The sequence below is a fragment of the Lolium rigidum genome, chromosome 5 (genome assembly GCF_022539505.1).
Source record: "Lolium rigidum isolate FL_2022 chromosome 5, APGP_CSIRO_Lrig_0.1, whole genome shotgun sequence".
Classification (NCBI taxonomy): Eukaryota; Viridiplantae; Streptophyta; class Magnoliopsida; order Poales; family Poaceae; genus Lolium; species Lolium rigidum.
This window is the reverse complement of record NC_061512.1, coordinates 102653746-102670833: the sequence shown is the minus strand read 5'-3', so window position 1 is coordinate 102670833 and position 17088 is coordinate 102653746. Positions and strand designations below refer to the sequence as shown.

General features: G+C 46.2%; 1 protein-coding gene across 1 annotated transcript; it reads right to left on the bottom strand.

Moving 5' to 3' along the window:
* Positions 1-10450: 10450 nt before the first annotated feature.
* LOC124656222 lies at positions 10451-16837 on the bottom strand. Its single transcript, XM_047195004.1, has 12 exons — positions 15314-16837; positions 15114-15221; positions 14823-15020; positions 14660-14709; positions 14116-14246; positions 13749-13876; positions 13469-13675; positions 12737-13012; positions 12488-12617; positions 11972-12105; positions 10772-10852; positions 10451-10677 (listed from the first exon to the last, which is right to left on the bottom strand). Exons 1-12 carry the CDS (start codon positions 16835-16837, stop codon positions 10591-10593), a joined length of 3054 nt encoding a protein of 1017 aa, XP_047050960.1. The 3' UTR covers positions 10451-10590.
* Positions 16838-17088: the final 251 nt, after the last annotated feature.

Here is a 17088-nt window from a genome sequence, read left to right as displayed (position 1 = left end):
GTGCTCTTGTAGCCCTACACAATTAGTGGTGTTCATCATCCAACAAGAGAGTGTAGAGTGGTTTTATTATGTGATCAATGTTGAGAGTGTCAACTAGTGAAAGTAGGATCCCTAGGCCTTGTTTCCAAACATCGAATCTCCGTTTGTTTACTGTTCTGTTGCATGTTTACTCGCTGCCATATTTTATTCAGATTGTTATTACCACTCATATACATCCATACTACTTGTATTTCACCATCTCTTCGCCGAACTAGTGCACCTATACATCTGACAAGTGTATTAGGTGTGTTGGGGACACAAGAGACTTCTTGTATCGTGATTGCAGGGTTGCTTGAGAGGGATATCTTTGACCTCTTCCTCCCTGAGTTCGATAAACCTTGGGTGATCCACTTAAGGGAAACTTGCTACTGTTCTACAAACCTCTGCTCTTGGAGGCCCAACACTGTCTACAAAAATAGAAGCACCCGTAGACATCAGCACTCGAAGATGATGTGGACGCACTTGATGAAGCCAAGGACGAAGTACTTCTGAGAGTAACCACGTATCAGCAAAATCTCAAGAATTATCACAGTCGATGACTGCGGCCCAGGTCGTTTGAAGTTGGCGACCTAGTTCTTCGACTCAAGCAAGAAAGCCACGAGAAATTTGAGTCTCCGTGGGTGGGGCCATACATAGTTACTGAAGTAATTCCAGGCGGAGCATACAGGCTGAAGGACAAGAAGACAGGGAAGGACGAGCCAAACCCGTGGAACGTAGCATAGCTATGATATTTCTACGCTTAGAGATTAATATAGTATCGACTATGTAAGCATACATTGTACTGAAGTGTCCACAAGTTCTCAGACGCACTCTTTTCCTTTCAGGGCAACGGGTGGGGGTGGAAGGTTTTTCATGAGGCGGGATTGCGATGCTACAATATAATAAAAATAGTGATGGCATATATTTTTCTCGTTAGGCTCGGGGGCTTATACCCGACGAATTCGCAAAATATACTTGACTCTCAAAATATAGCTAAAAATTATACGCCTTGGTTCCACAAAAGCCCGCGGAAAATAAACATAGATACGCCAAGAGGACACTCGGGGGCTTGAAGAGAAAAAGATAACATAAATTTTGCCCTGACCTCACATGGGTCATGCAATAATAAGTTACAATATACATCATTTACAAATATATGCAATTCTACAGCTCAGATCAAAGGTGTCAAATAAAGAGAAAATAGTTCCTACACAAGTCTATCTATGGCTATGTTCTCTTTTGCAACACGAGCAATCTGCGTCGAGTCATCATACCGAGATTCCGTGAAGAAAGTTGCATCAAACCGAAGAAGTTCGTCGATCATTTTCTCGGCGACAGGCGATACAACGACATTATGTCTGTCAATGTTTATCCTTCTCCTCGATGTTTTGCGATAAAAAGCGTCGACAACACCGCTGAAGTCTAACTTCGAGTGGCAGACCTTCAACCAGATCAGAGCAAATTTAGCACCGGCTACCATCTGAGCCTTTACAAAGTCATGGATACTCTCCATATCCCTGAACTTATTCATAAGTTCAGTAAGGTTTCCAGGCTGAGGGTTCTGAGGAAACAAAGCATTATACACCATGGACAAAGTGCTGCCGAAGAAATCGCGGAACTCCCAGACTTGAGCGGCTCGATCCCGGAACTGAAGAATCCGGCGAGTGCGATTCTCGTCCGCCCAGAAGTCAATATCATTCTTTTTGGAAAGTTGAAGAAGCGCCTCGACTCGCGAATTAACCCGTTGTTCTTCGGTGATAGTGTCAAGAAAAGAACCTACACGCACCACTGGAGAAGCAACACAGCTTGAGAAGGGACACGAATAATATAAAAAGAAGATGAAGGCTACAACTCAATATACCCGCCATATCTTGACTTGCATTAGTCATCAGATCAAGCAGCAAATTCTTTCAATTCAAGACCTCTTGTGCTTGCCGAAGAGCAACCCGTTCACGGTATGAAGATTTGCGAGATTGATCCATAACGGTGACAGCTTGTTTTTTCATAGCTTGCAGTTGCTGTCGAAGATCGGCTAGTTCTTGGTGCATTGAGCCAACACACGAAGAAACATCCAAAAAAACATCGCCAGCAGTTCTCGCGGAATGAGAAATGGCGGGTGAAGTATTGGACGTACCAGCAACTTCGGTATATTTATCACATGTAAACTAGAAGAAAAGAAAGGTCGACGTCAATTACTCGGCAAAAGACGTTTTTTCATTCATACTTCAGTATATTTACACAAGCCAAGATCTTACAAAAGATGGCTCCTAGCGAGCCCTACAATTCGTCGGGAGAAACAGAAAATGGTGCAAGCTACAAAAGAGAACGAAAAAGAAAACACGGGTTGGTCTACTTGACCTTCATCCGCGCAGTGCTAGCAGATGCAGTGGACTTCTGGTCAAGGAAAGCAATGATCTTCTTCGAGTGAGGCTCGGCATTCCTCACCAAAGTCTTCCACTTCTCCTTGTTCATTCCCGTAGGAGTGTCAGCCTTCACCCAATCAACTTCCCGGCCGCTGGCGGTGACCAAGGCGTTTGTCCCTTCGACTCCGATCTTCAGGCTAGCCTGACGATCAGCCAGAACAGGATCATCCTTTCTCTGGAAATGTTGGACGAGCTCGGAGAAGATCTCCGGTTGTGTTTGCTTGGGGAAGAAGTGGGGGAAGAAGCGGTTTAGCATAGCCCGTGCAGCGGAGATGTTGGTGCGTGCCAAGTCGAAGTTTAACTCGAGAATATCAAGAGTGTTAATGAGGTGATCGTCGGATTCTTCCTGTAGGGTGTACTCCTCACCCATACGCCCTGCTGGAGAAAACCACGAGTTCTTAAATGTCAAGGAACAAACAAAGGCAGAAGCAAAAGGCGGGTGAAAATAATGGCTTACTTGTAAATCTGCGGTTCTGCGTGTCGAAGCGCGTCAATATGGCGTTTTCGCGCTCGATTTGTTGGGCCACCTTGTCGCTTAAAGTATCCTGAGCAGTCTTGAGCCTCTGACGAAGACCCTCGACAGGTGCGGCATCCTTCTCGGTTTCCTACGAGTCGTCTCGCTGATTTCAAGCTTGGCCGCTAGCGCATCGGCGCGTTCTTCGGCACGGCGGAGTGCCTCTGGAAGAGAAAGATCAAAATACAAAGAATCCTTGTTAGAAGGCGAAGAATCCCAAGACAGAAACATGAAACATACTAGGAGCAACACAAGTTTTACCTCTCCAAGAAGCAGCTTCATCGCGGAACCCAATAAATTGGGAACCCAGGCTGATCAAATCCTTCATTAAGGGCTGCACAAAAATTTGACAAGATAGAAAGATATCATCAGAAGAAAAAAACTCGACAAGCAAAAAAGGTGATGAACAAGAAAGGAAGCTTACATCTTCTAGCAGGGAAGTCGACGTATTCCCAGTGGAAAGTTCTTTCGTGTCACCAGCCCCGGTTTTAGCTTTCTTCGCTAGAGGCGCTCGGGGGCTGGGCACGGGAGTTGGCGCATTCGATTTATGTCGAGGGGGAGGCGAGGTTTCCGTCGCAACATGGTGTTCTTTGGAGAGAACTAGCGTGTTGTAGGTGCTCGTAGGAGCTATCCCATGTGCGGCGGGTTCCTCTTCTTCTTCGTCAGCTCTATCAAATAACAACAAACAAAAAACATGAGAGTCTGGAAAGACAAAACAAATAGACAAGTATAGAAAAGAGCGACTTACGAGCTAACGGCACCAGCATCGGCGAAAGGGTCGAAGGCATCTTCCTTCCCCAGGGAAGATTCCTCGACAGCTGCTCCGGCAAGTTTAGATGCGCCGGAGTCTTCGACATCATCTCTCTTCCTCTTGCGTTCATCTTGAGAAGTTGCAAGAGGGGGAGAGATGGAGTGACCAGACTCAGATTGTTGGTCTGACCTTGTTTATTTTTCGGAGGAACCCGCTGATTTCTGTGATTCCGCGGCTTCACTCTCAGGAAGATATTCTTGTGAATCGTCGGTGACAATTACCCGACCATCCACCTCTCCACCTTCAGGAAGGGGGAAGAGAATATAGAATTCGGTGACCCTACAGAGCGGAAAACAAGGAAAAGACAAAGAAAGTGAGTATACAAGGAAAACAAAGTAGTAGTCAAAAAAATAGTGACGCAACTCGAAGAAAAGCTACTTACTTCGGGAAGAGCGTGGCTACCACTGAAGGAAACCACACGACAAGAAGAAGGAACTTCGTTGTTCTTGCTCAACGAAGTAAAACGGCGGACAAGTTTCTCCAAGTCCTTCAGAGGAAAGCTCGGCACAGACTCTGTCAGAATCTTCGGGACCCGAATACATCCACATGGGATTTTTTTGGGCCTGAAGAGGTTGAATGCGGATGCGCAGAAAGTATGCAATAATTTGCACACCCGAAAATTCTGCCCCATTGGTGTTTCGGAGCTCATGGATGCGGGAGATCAGGGCTTCTGTAGCCGCCTTTTCCTCGACAGTTGCTTCAGCATCCCAAGATCTACGCCTCTGAATTTCCTCGTCAACATCAAAGGGCGGAATGTCGTATTCTTGGTCGATGGAAGATTCATCCTTTATGTAGAGCTACTTTTTGCGCCAACCTTGGACGGAGTAGGCGAATTTGACATCAAAATAGTCGACATTCGAGCGAACGCAGATAACAACGCCACCTACATTGTAGGTGACGTTTTTTCGAGTTGTTGCGCCGGAAATAAAAGATGCGTTTCCAAAGGCCCCAGTGAGGGTGGATGCCAAGGAAACACTCGCAAAGAGTGATAAAGATAGAAATGTGCAGAATGGAGTTGGGGGTCAGCTGAATCCCATAGATGAAAATCAAACCGCGAAGAAATTCATGGAGGGGGACAGAAAGGCCACAGATGAGGAAATCAACGAAGGTTACCCGGAAGTTGATGGGAGGATGCGGAGTGCTCTCATCACCAGGAAAGCGCACGGATTACTTGTCGAACAGGCCAAGCTTCTTCAGCATCTTGTGGTCCTGGGAAGTTATCTTCGAGCGCTCCCATCCGGAGATATTGGCTTGCTCCATGGGTTCGCTGGCGTCAGGGGCGCGGGATGTGCAACGCTTGGTGCGAGACATGTAGCAGGTAGCGAGAGGAGGCAGTATCAGCAAAAACAGTAAGTGCGCGAGGAGCTCAAAGGGACGTCAATAGCGGAGAGAGAGAGAGGAGCAGATGTGCAGCGCAGCGAAGGGGACGAATGAGGATGGAACTGTAAATTTATAGAGAGAAGCTGATCCGCCAAGCCGTTGGATGAAAAGAAGAAGCATTCTAAGCCCTACGTGTGTCCAAAGGGTAAAAAGTTCTTAGCACTGGAAAGTTACTGGGCAGAAGTTACTCCGCACGTGCCTAAAGTTACGGAGGACGTGTGTCCCCCACTTGCGCGACGTGTCGATGGCGCAGAACTTTGGACCCACAACACAGTGAGTTGACAGGAGTCGCGGCTTTCGAAGATGGGTATCGTGGCTATCTCTAGCAGCGACGTCATTCAAGATATTGACAACAAATCTTCGAGTCTTCCAGCAGAGAAACTTCGGGAGCTACTGACATAGGCATCCCCAATGGGCCTGCCGAATAAGGTATCCGAGAATATTTGGAGGCCTACGACCCGAAGCTTTCAAGGCCTAGAAGCCCAATAATTGTCGCTATGGAAGATAGAGCTAGATTAGGAATAAAGAGTCATGTAATTGTACGGGAAGGACTTCGTCTGTCTCCCGGAGTTTGTAACTATTACGACACAAAAGGCCTCGGCTCCACCTCTTATATAAAGGGGAGCCGAGGGAGAAAGAAAGGATCGAATCCATTGTCAACATAACCCTAGTTTTTCATAGTCGAGCAGCTTTTTCGACTGAACCTTCGAGATCTACTTGCCCTCTACTTTCTACGAAAACCCAAGTCTACAATTTGTAGGCATTGACAAGTTAATCCCTTGTCAACCGGATCTTGGTGGTGAGGTGAAATTGGCTTGGTGCTTCGTGACTTCGAACAACGACTTGTATGTGGGGCTGACTGCACATGAGAAGTTCATAATTCTATCTTTTAGGGTGAAAAATCCAATGTCTAGCCTTAATTGGTTGTGCATGGCAATGTTCTTGTTGAAGGCATTGTTTCGAGAGTGAGGACTTTCTTCAGGGTGAAAACCTAAGATCTAGGATCGCGTGGCGACAACGTTTGTGCACTGTTTTCTTCTTGGAGGCGTCGCTTATGGAGAAGCTGATCTTCTGGTGTTGTCTTGGTGGTGCCAGTGTTGTTGTTTCAAGTTTTCGATCTCTGTAGCGGGATCTTTTTTTTTTGTAATTCTTCTTTTTTTTAGCTGTGTGCATCTTTTATGCCATCGGGGCATGATGTTGTTGCAGAGGCTAGGTGTAATTGGTATCTCCGCGATATTAATATATGCTCTTTATCAAAAAAATCTACACTTCTAGTGATAGATTTCGATAACCTAATGCAAAACCTAGCGAAATCTACCCTACCAAGATCACATATCTGCCCTGGTTACTAGCAACCATCGGTGGAGTTGGACAAGGAAGAGGACAACTCAAGGAAAAGGAGGTAGTAGGCTTTCCGCCATTGCCGACTAGAGATGAGCGCACTGTTTATCTGCTCTCTAACTAGAGAATCAATCTCAAAGGAGGGTAATGGAAATTTAGCTTTTCGGAGGTGAGTGGAGGGCAGAAATAGAGGGAGGGTTTTGGTCAGAGGTGAACGAGTTTCTCCTGCTCCTTTTTTGCTGGATCGTGCAAGAAATCTCCATCTCCATGCATGGTCGTAGGTGCTCATGCAACCTTGGCTACCTTTTTTTGCATATGGGAGCAGCCTCGACGGTACCTCCATGGAAACGACCGAATTGACACTTTGACAGCTCCCACGGAACCTAGCTCAGATGTGCTTCAGTTTTGCATTTGGCCAGGCCAAAGAGGAGGACAAACATACAATCACCCAACCTTTGCATCTAGTTGGCCTGGTTGGCATCCTTCCGGGAACTAATCACACCCTAAACCAACGAGGTGGATCTCTTTGCATTTCATTCAGAGAGAAGCTTGGCTCAAATCTTAGTTGGCTAGATCACTACCTCCGTGCTAGACAATGACTATAAGGAAATTAAACCTAGTTAAACTATTTTAATGGCAGGATGGCACATCTTAAAAGAGGTTATCATGTTACATGAAACTATCACTAATATAGATGAGGCAATCGCACACAGCTGAAATGACCCGTCGCACGCGGTTTATTGAAGCATCACAATGCGGAAGTTGGCGATGGTGCGGGATATCACAAACAGTTTCCGTGCTCCTGTGCAAAGGTGGAAGCATCATACACGGTCTAATATAAATCGTTTGCGCCTTTTGTGGTTTTCGCCCAGTTTTTTGTGATAAAATCGTCTACTGCAATAACATATCATACATGGTCCGTTGTTTTTAATGATTTTGACATCACATATATTGGTGTATATTTCTAATCATTTGCATTTATTGATACATCCGCATATGCTTAATTACGGCTGATTGTGGAAACACATTACCAACACATTAGGCTAGTTTCAGCCGATTTACATCAATACGACATCACAAAAAAAGGACAATATATAACCACATACATAGATCGATGCACATCATAGCAAGCATTTATAGAGCACTGCGTGATGGACTACTGCTAGCTAACAGAATGGGATGCAACGGAATAGAGATAAACTCTGATTGCTATATGATGTAATCGAAGTCATGAGAAATGGTGGCAATTCTTTTGGTCCATTGGGGGCGATATACGAGGAATATACTCTCCTAAACCGTAACTATACTGAGATAGTGAGATAGTTTTTTACCACTATCCTAGGGAAGCAAATGTGACAGGCACATATATTAGCTAGTCGATCAGAGGGTACTTAATCGGTTGTTTGGATCAAAAAGCCTCCCGATTTCATTACCTGTGTGTACTAGCAAAATGTATCAGTGATAGCAAATTAATAAAGCATGCCATATTGGCTTTCCCTCAAAGGATAGCAAGCATTTCTTGAGAGTGGGTCAGTTTTTACATGACAACAAACGTATACGCTATAATAACGTCCAGCCAACAAATAACCTTCTAGCTGCGGGGCGTATGTAGAAATCCAGCTCCTTTAGGAAAGACATGCTTGACGGTTGTGTGTCTTTCTACGCTCACTCCAACCTGTCTACTTCCTTCGTTTCTGAAGAAAAAAAAACTTCGCATTTAAGATATATTTGAATCTATAACTAAAATATATCTATATACCTTTGTATCTAAATAAATTTGAGAAGCTTTTCTAAAGACCAAGGGAGTATAAGAAAACCACCGATTCGGCCATTCTTTCCAAGCTAAATTTCAAACAAACGAACCATGTTATACATTTTTAAACAGAAGGCTCGACGACCCCGACTTTGAATTAACAAAGCCATCAACCGGCCAGGCGTACAACGATACAACGAAACAACCGAAGGAAAGAAAAAGAAAACAAAACTGGGGTTACCAGCTAACGATACAAGCACAAGTGATGCAAAGCTATAGCCTAAACCAAGATACAATGGCGCCCGAGACTACAGCTAAACATCGGCAGCTCGGCTGGAACTTCAAGCAACGAGCCGCCACTCCATGGAGCCGCACCAAACTGAATCGGCACAAGGCCGCCATGCAGAGGACCACCATCACCGAGGGAGCTGGCTAACGGCGCAAGTGAGCATACGAGCCTCCAGAGTTCAAAGGGGGAAGAACTTCACGACAACGCCTCCATCAAGGGGAACGGCGCTCACGAGCGTCGCTGTTATCGGCACAGGGGAGCCGTGCAATGCTTTCGCGGAAGTCTTAACCCCACCCCAAGGAAAGCCAAAGGCTTTGCACCTGCCATCAGGACAGCCACCGGCTGTTTAGAACCACCGTTGTCCCCCGGTGCCACGACTCACTCTCCGGCAGCCACCCTAGGCACGAGAGAGGCCGCGCAAACCGGAGGAACACCGTCTATATGAAGCCAGCGACAGCAAGACGCAGGGCATCGACTAGAGGTATCCCGAGGAGGACCTCGGAGAGAACACAAGTCAGCAGGACGTGTGTCATGGCCACCCTCCAACAAGGTGAACGACATCCAAAGACGTCGTCGTGGCCGGCAATGGCCGTAGCCTTGCGGTGCTTTCGCGGACACACCGTCGCGCACGCAAGCGTCCCTGCAGGCCAAACCTCGCGGACCAACCAGTCCTTCAGGCGCAACTCCGGAACGCATCGTCCCCACGAGCGTCACGACTGGCCGGGGAATCAAGCTACTTGTGACTCCGATGAAGCGCCGCCCACACAGCCATCAAACCCAGATTCTATCAAGCGGAGCAATCCCGAGAGAACCGTGCAAGATGACCCAGTCCCCTGCCAATGGACATCTGCAGCTAGAACAGGGCTTCGGGCCGCGCCGGTCGCCGAAGCAGCCCCAGCGCCGGCCACTAGCACAGCTAGCCAGGGAGGAGACCGCACCCAGTAGCTCCAGCCGCATCTGGCCCTCCAACCCGCGAAGGCCCAGATGGGGCTAGACCTAGGCCCGCCGGCCCAGATCTGGGCCCGCTGCCGCCACCCCTGGCCACGGCCGCCCCGGTGTCAAGGTTGCGCCAGCACCGGCTGGGCCGCCTTGCCGCGCCGCCACCAAGCCGGGATCCGGTGGCACGCCGCGCGCCGGCCGGAGGGGGAGGGGCGCCGACGCCGTTGCAGACCGCCCCGCGAGGCCCGCAGCAGCTCGCGCAGAGAAGAGCCACCGCCGCCGGCACCGTGCGGGCTTTGCCCGGCGGCTCGCGCCGGCGGCGGCAGCGGGGAGGGGCGGGGGAGGAGGAGGGGTCGCCCCTGTCGCCGCGGGGGCGACGCGGAGCGACTACGGGAACCATGTTATACATAACTGCCAGTGTGCTGCAACCAGCCACACAATTTAGCCTGCATGAAAGTCTTGCGAGCAACCGAATTGGCCCGATATTGGTATAACTGCTCTAGCCTGTGTTGGGCAGACGGTCTCTGCATTCTCTTCTCCTAGCCCATCTAAATCATCTCTTGTCACTTGCCTGCTACTTCAGCCTGCGTGCCACTGTTTTGGTACCCTGTTTCCGTTCAATCCTCCTCTCTCAAAATTCTCTTTCTTCATCTTATATGATGATGCTTTGCTAAGTGTCCCAAAAAATCAGCAAATATTTTGAATCGGCAAACTTGATTACAAAAAGATCAATTTTCAAAGAAACAAATCCGCAACACAACTGAATCGACCCTTCTCTTGTTTCACTCCAAATTCCAGTTATCCAAATCCCTGACAGTGACATATCAAAATGCCCTAGCTTTTCGCAGCTGCTTTTTTTGATATAATGGTTAGCATGGTGCCATTACACTATGGCATTTAAGGTTTCTATATGAATCCACCAGTTTCAAAGACAAACATCATAAAGTTTTTCTTCCAGTCAGAAAAAACCTTATTCGATCCATGAGGAATTCATCTGTAATTTGATGTCCGAGGGACTAATCCATGGACAGATCAGATCGATGACAAGTAAAAAAAGATGGGTCTAAGTTTGGGTCTAATCATCTGACACAGGTTTTGCATTCTGCAAAGCTATACATCAGTCTACTTGATGACCTCAAAAAATAAAACTTCAGGCTGGAGCTTGCAGTCCCTGAAACGTTCTAGCAAATGCTCCCAAGTATCTTCTGTCTGCATGGAGAATGTTCATATCAACAAATCGAGAAGTTCAGAATCAAATGGCCAAAAAGAAAGTATGCAGGGCATGTATGAGCCAGTCCCTTACCTCGACAGTCTCAAAGTCATGTATGAGCCACCTGTCCTTGTCGCGAGCAAAGCAGACATAGCGCTCATCAACATTGCAAATCTGTAAGAGTTTGGATTTCAAGGTGACATAAGATGAATGCTAACTTGCATCGTATTTGCAAAGAATGTTGCAGAATAATAAGCAAGAAAATTAGGTAACTAGTGCATCAAACAAACCTTGCATAGGCCTGAAGTAAAACTGAAAGCAGCAGGAGAGTGACAGCAGTAAAAGGTTAATCCAGCCACTCCTATCAGATATTTAGATATGATTTGCAGGAATGTTGTGCAACCACCCCATGTGATTCGATGAGACCATTTTCTATTAGATATGAATGCAAGGGAAATAATGCAAAATATGCTTGTGAGAGCAGCAGAGGTGACAAGGTCCAACCAGGTTACATACATATCATTTTTTTTTCAAACCATGTAAGAGACTTGCATGTAGTAATATAGAAGAGGGAAAAGCACCGAAGTGGTTGAAGTCTTACAGAAGAACAAAGACTGCAAGGAGGCCACGACCACAAACTGGAAAGGCAACGACCACAAAAAACTAAACAGAAAAACAACAGGAACTAGAGACAAACACTAACATCACTAAAAAACCCACAACACGACCTAGCCCTACATATGATATTTATCCAAAATTTTGATATCAGTGACATACACAGTAAAACATATGCCATAGAAAGGACCATCTGATAACATGCAAATATCCCGTGAAGACTATATAATATGACCAACTCAGGTACTATGAATCATAGTTTAAACCGTTATCCACTTATTTTGATGAGCAGAAAAGGCCTTATCAAGGTAACCTAGTCAGGCTGAAACGTAACTGTGCCATTCACTAGTACCATGGTCCATTTTATTACATAAAAATGGGAACCTTGTTCTTAGAGTAATACCCACTTAGCCTCTTTCAGCTTGTGCCTACATATAACATCGATGTTGATAATTATGATACATCAGGCACATATCAAAGTTAACAAAGAATCCAACACCAGTTATGGAAGAAGTAATAAATAGCAACACAACTTATAAACTCCCGGGTCAATGGATATCAACCAATGTCGAATAGGTCATTGCTTTCTCCTCCTTTTTGCTCAAAAAATAGAAGTAATTTGTTCTGTTCCATTAACAACTTAAGTTAGGAAAATAGAATAATTGAGTGTAGACATACCATGGATGTGACACTATACATAGTTCCAGAATGAGCACTTTTGCAAAAGAATTCAATGTCAAGGGGGGATGTGATGTTGGCCAGGACTTCAGAGAGTGTGTCCGGGCTTTCATTGTTACCAAGCCACTTCAAAACTGCAGAATAATAGAAAAATGAATCAACATAATGAATATCTTTGGTATAAACTACTGCAAGACGATCATGAATTCAGAAACAGCCTCTTGAACCAGTACAACCAGAAATTTCTACTTACATTAACATGAAAACACATATATGATACTCCGTATATCTTTCTATTGGTCATTCTGATGGGACATGTTTCTACTATTTTTTAAAATCAATTTTGAGGACAATAAGTCGTATCACACTCATCATTGTACATTTGCAGCATTGTTGGGTTTCCAGATATGATGTGTTGAAGAAACTGGTTAGACTTATTTGTCTCAAATGCCATTTTATGTTTTGAGAAAAAGGGCCACAGAACTGCAACTAATTGTTTGGGAGAAGCAGCCTTACCTATTGTAAAGAAGTGTGGTGCGTTTGAAAGAAAGAGATCAATCTTCTGCGGAATTCCACAATTCTCGCAACTGTTCTCCTTATAGAACTGTTCATCCAATATAACTGGAAGCTCTGCAAAGGACTTGATCTGCACAAGGATGATCAGAATCTCTAGTCAACATTTCCTACTTGCTAGAATACTCTTGAAGCATATATCCACCAATACAAGGTTGTGGCTAGACAGAAAATCTACTGCATACAGCATACCTTTGTTGTTTGAAGTGAACCAGCATCAAGTATATGGAAAAGTGCAGTATAAGGGTATTCACCAGAACACTCCCCACACTTGCAACTCATTTCCACATTAAATGTTATCCCAAAAAGATTATGTGTTGGGCATATGCAATCTCCACACGTGATTGGGTTCACCACATGTTTCTCGGTCTCCTTTCTTAAACTAAAACGTGAACAAGTTTCTGACATATGCAATCCAATGAGAATTGTGGCCACAATCTCAGAGGCAAAAAAATTCCCAACCTGCAACTGGAAATTGATTCACAAGGTTACCTTGTGAAGACACAAAATATGTGTGCGCAGTTAAATACAACTGAAGCAGAAAGCATATGCTTTTAGTTCGATACTTGACACACTAGAGAACAAACAACAACAATGACTGGCAGAGCTTAGAAACCAAAGAATATAACACCACATACCTAAATTTGCTCATTCTAGTGCATATACATGGTATCAATATTCAGCATCCATACAGAGCAAATAACAAGAAACAAGTAATTCTGATATGAACTATAAGAGTGTTTCCTTCCATGAAGTGGAACAAAACCACACCTATATATATTGTTGAAAAAAATATATATATATATGTAAATATAGAATAGTTTGAAGGTAACATCAGAACCAAACCGGACCACAGACTCTACTTTCACGTGATAAACTAACATTTAATAACTTTTTGTTCAACAGAATGATCCTGGTATATACCTTTTCAGAAAAAAGGGTGCAATCTACTCTGCAGAGAAGGGTCTTCATGTAAGTCAGAACAACATCCTCTAGGTGGTAGTCATTTTTCTCCCAAGAAATGAAAATTTCATATAATTGCTGAGCAATACAGATATTCTCAGCAGACGGGATCCATGCAAGTGGCTCAGTTAGAAACTTATCTCTGAAATGCCTCAGATTGCACAATGACTGCATGCAAACATAGGAAATTATAAGCTGATGGATAAAAAAAATCAAATGATTAAATGCGAGTTTCTCTTACCCGTATGATTAGACTCAAGATAGACAGGCCTTTATCAGCATTGTTCTTGTTGAAAGCATTAAGACTTCGTTGACAGCTGGAGGTGCTTGCCATTTCCTTGATAGATTGGCTAGATGTTCCTATATTATCTATGAGATTGTAAGAAGTATCTGTGAGATTAAAGAACATATTTCATATTCGTAAAAATGAGAGCATATAATTTGGAAAATAGGAACATATTTGAGCATGGAGGTTAGACTGAATGGTAATTTTCCTTTGGCACTAAGTGCAAAGTGGCCCATACGAAAACCTCCTATGGTTTCAAATTCTCCATATCTAATAATCTCAAATAGATGATCCCAAAGGATTGGAATCCTATAAAATTCACCTTTGTTTTCTAGTTCCACCTCTGCAATTCTTGCAGCACAGTTCATCCCGCTTTCGTGAACGTCAAGTGTTGGATCCGAAGATCTTTGGTCTACCATGGTCTCAGAATTGCTATCTACAATATGAACCTCACTGCACAATTAGTGAAACCTGTGAGCTTCCTTGCACAGTTGAGAAAAAGGAGGGCCATTAAACAAACAAGTTGCATTTTGTGTAGTATGTATCGGATGAAAAGCTTGAGAAGAACATGACTAAACTCTAAATAAGTAGTTTCTGTTGTTGAGACTCACTAGTTCCCATTCATCAGTTACAGTATCATATTTTTTCTCATACAGAGGTCAACCATTAGATACCAAAGAGGTTTATTGAAAGCATAGATGAATATCCCAGTTAGTGATACTGTCTACAGCATCTAATGTGGAGACGTTCAAAATAAGACATCTAGTGTGGTGATAGTCACTGCAGAGCCAAGTACAAAAATAACCAGCTATACAGAAAGAGTAAACCTGACATACAATAATATTAAGAGTTTGCATGTTTTCTACCTTTCTTCACGTTTTTCGCCATCCTTAAGTGTCTCGTCTGAGCATGATGGCTGTACACAATTCCACCACGTTAGTGCTTCAGCTTTAAGCATATAACTTGAAACATTAACACGTTTTAGGAATCGTTCCACAGAAATAGTTTCAGTAAGGTAAACAAAACGACCTGTATGTTTTCTGCCTGTGTGTCGTCACCACTTTGATGGTCAGTATTGTTGGCGTGTGAGGGCTCTGAGCCATGTTCCACAGAAACAATCCTGCCAGGGGAAACAGGAACTTTGCCGAATACAATGTTGATACTGGCACAACCAATAATCCTACCAAGATCCTTGGTGGAAAGATCAATCACTTTTTTCATTTGTATCTGCAAAGGTGGTTATCATACAACACGATATGAGCAGTTGAGAAAACAAATGTATATAACTAGAGAAACCAATCATTTCAGATGTTAACAGACCCATTGGAACGATCTCGCAAGGGGAAGGATGATTTCACGATAATCGAGAGCAGAAGTTTCGAGGAACTCAAGCCACAAGTTCTGGATTGCAAAACGAAACTCCTCAAACTGCAATTTGCAAGCAAGTGAATCATTACTCAGATATGGAATAAGGAAGAATGCTAAACTGAAACCATGTCATGTAAAAGTGTTAGGAGGACCTCAGTGCTATCTTCAGGCAACATCCTCAGCTCCTCCTTAATGTCCTCAAGGATCTTCGCTCCTTCTCTGCATTTCCTTTGTCGCATTTCAGCAAGGGGTTCTGCTTGGATTCCAATAGATGGTGAAAGGAGCAAGGATTCAAAAATATCTTGCACCCTTGGTAAGTGGAAGATGTCATGCTGGTCTGAATCTTGACTGAGAGTTACCCCATCCAACAAGTAATCATGCTTTGGTGTATCTTCATAGATATCTGGACCTAAAATTGACAGCAGCTTCTTCCAGAGCTCGTCTCGGTGCTTGCTGCTCATGTGTTGCCAGAGCGATTGCGCGTTCACAAACTTCTTGCCATCACAACGGACATTGGGGCAAACCAAGAAACTCCATGAACCCTGCTGCTTGCGAAAGCGCAGTGCATCAGATATGGTCTTGGCTGCGGACTTGTCGATTCTATCGTAGTGCCCCTGCAGCGTGTCAACCCTCACTGATAAGACCCTGTCAACCCTCCCTGATCTGGCCCTGTCAACCATGTCGCGGTCTTGCGTGGCTTTGATAGAGCACCAGCATACGGCAGCCGCAACTACGATCTGCTTGAGCAAGACACGGAGCTGCTTCTTGACAGAAGACACTCTGGCATCGCAGTCCGCGCCAGGAACAGTCACAGCAGGAGGAATGTCCTCCGAATTGGGGTCAGTCGGGTCCTGGATGCAAAGTGCTCGGCGGCACTCCCTCTCCGACCCATCAAACTCGTCCAGGGCGAACAGTACCTTGGCGTGGAACAAGGCGATCAGGACGGAGTCGGCGAAGTTGCCCGCCGCTTCAGAGGTCAGGGCGAGAGCGCGGCGCAGGAGCCGCCTCCTGTCGGCCGCCAGGTCGAGGGCAGGGACTCGTTCCAGCTCGGTGTAGACGCGGAGCAAGCGGGCGCGTACCGAGTACGGGAACCTCTCGGCGAGACGCTTCGCGCGCGCTCGCACCTGATCGGCAGCGGGGGCGTCCCCGCCGAGCAGCTCCCCGGCCTCTCGGGGCACGATTATGTTGTCGATGATGGCCGTTACTTCCCGCAGCACGGCGCCGGCCTGGCCCAGAGCGTCGCGCATCCTCGCCCTGGGGTTGTGGCCGCCGACCTCGACGTGGTGGTCCGCCGGATCAGCGTAGATGGTGCCGGGGTTGAAGACGCGGAACAGCTCCGCCTGCGCGTCGGAGAGGCGGCGGTTGGCGGCGAGCGCCTCGGCGTGGGCGATGGCGGTCGTGGCGCAGTTGGGCGCGTTCCGGGCAGCGGCGGAGAAGGCGGCGAGGGCGGCGCGGTAGTGGTGCGACGCGGACGCGGACGCGGATACGGTGGTGGCCATTTCGTTCCAGGGAACGGCCGAGGCGTGGACGTGGAGGGTGCCGACGAGGTTGAGAGCGAGCGCGGAGCGCGGGTTCGCGGCGGCGAGCTCGTTGGCGCAGGCGAGCGCGAGGTCGTGCTGGCCTGCATTGTGGAGCTCTAGCGCCCACAGGGCCAGCTTGTGGATGGGGTTGGCCATCGCAAGGGCGGGGCGCGAGGAGAAGGGGAGCGGCGCGCGAGGTGCTCGTGGAAATGCCGCAAAGCAGATTTGGCCGGCGGTGGGTGCGAGACGGCGGCGACCTAGGGTTTGGGCGGAGGAGGAGGCGAGGGCGAGGTGCTGCGGAAGCGGGAGATTGGAAATGAAATGAGGATGCGGCGGTGCTTGGTTGCTTGGTGAGGCACGCGTGCTGGGGAAGGAGGAGGTACTTATAGTGGCGTAGGATGGAAGCA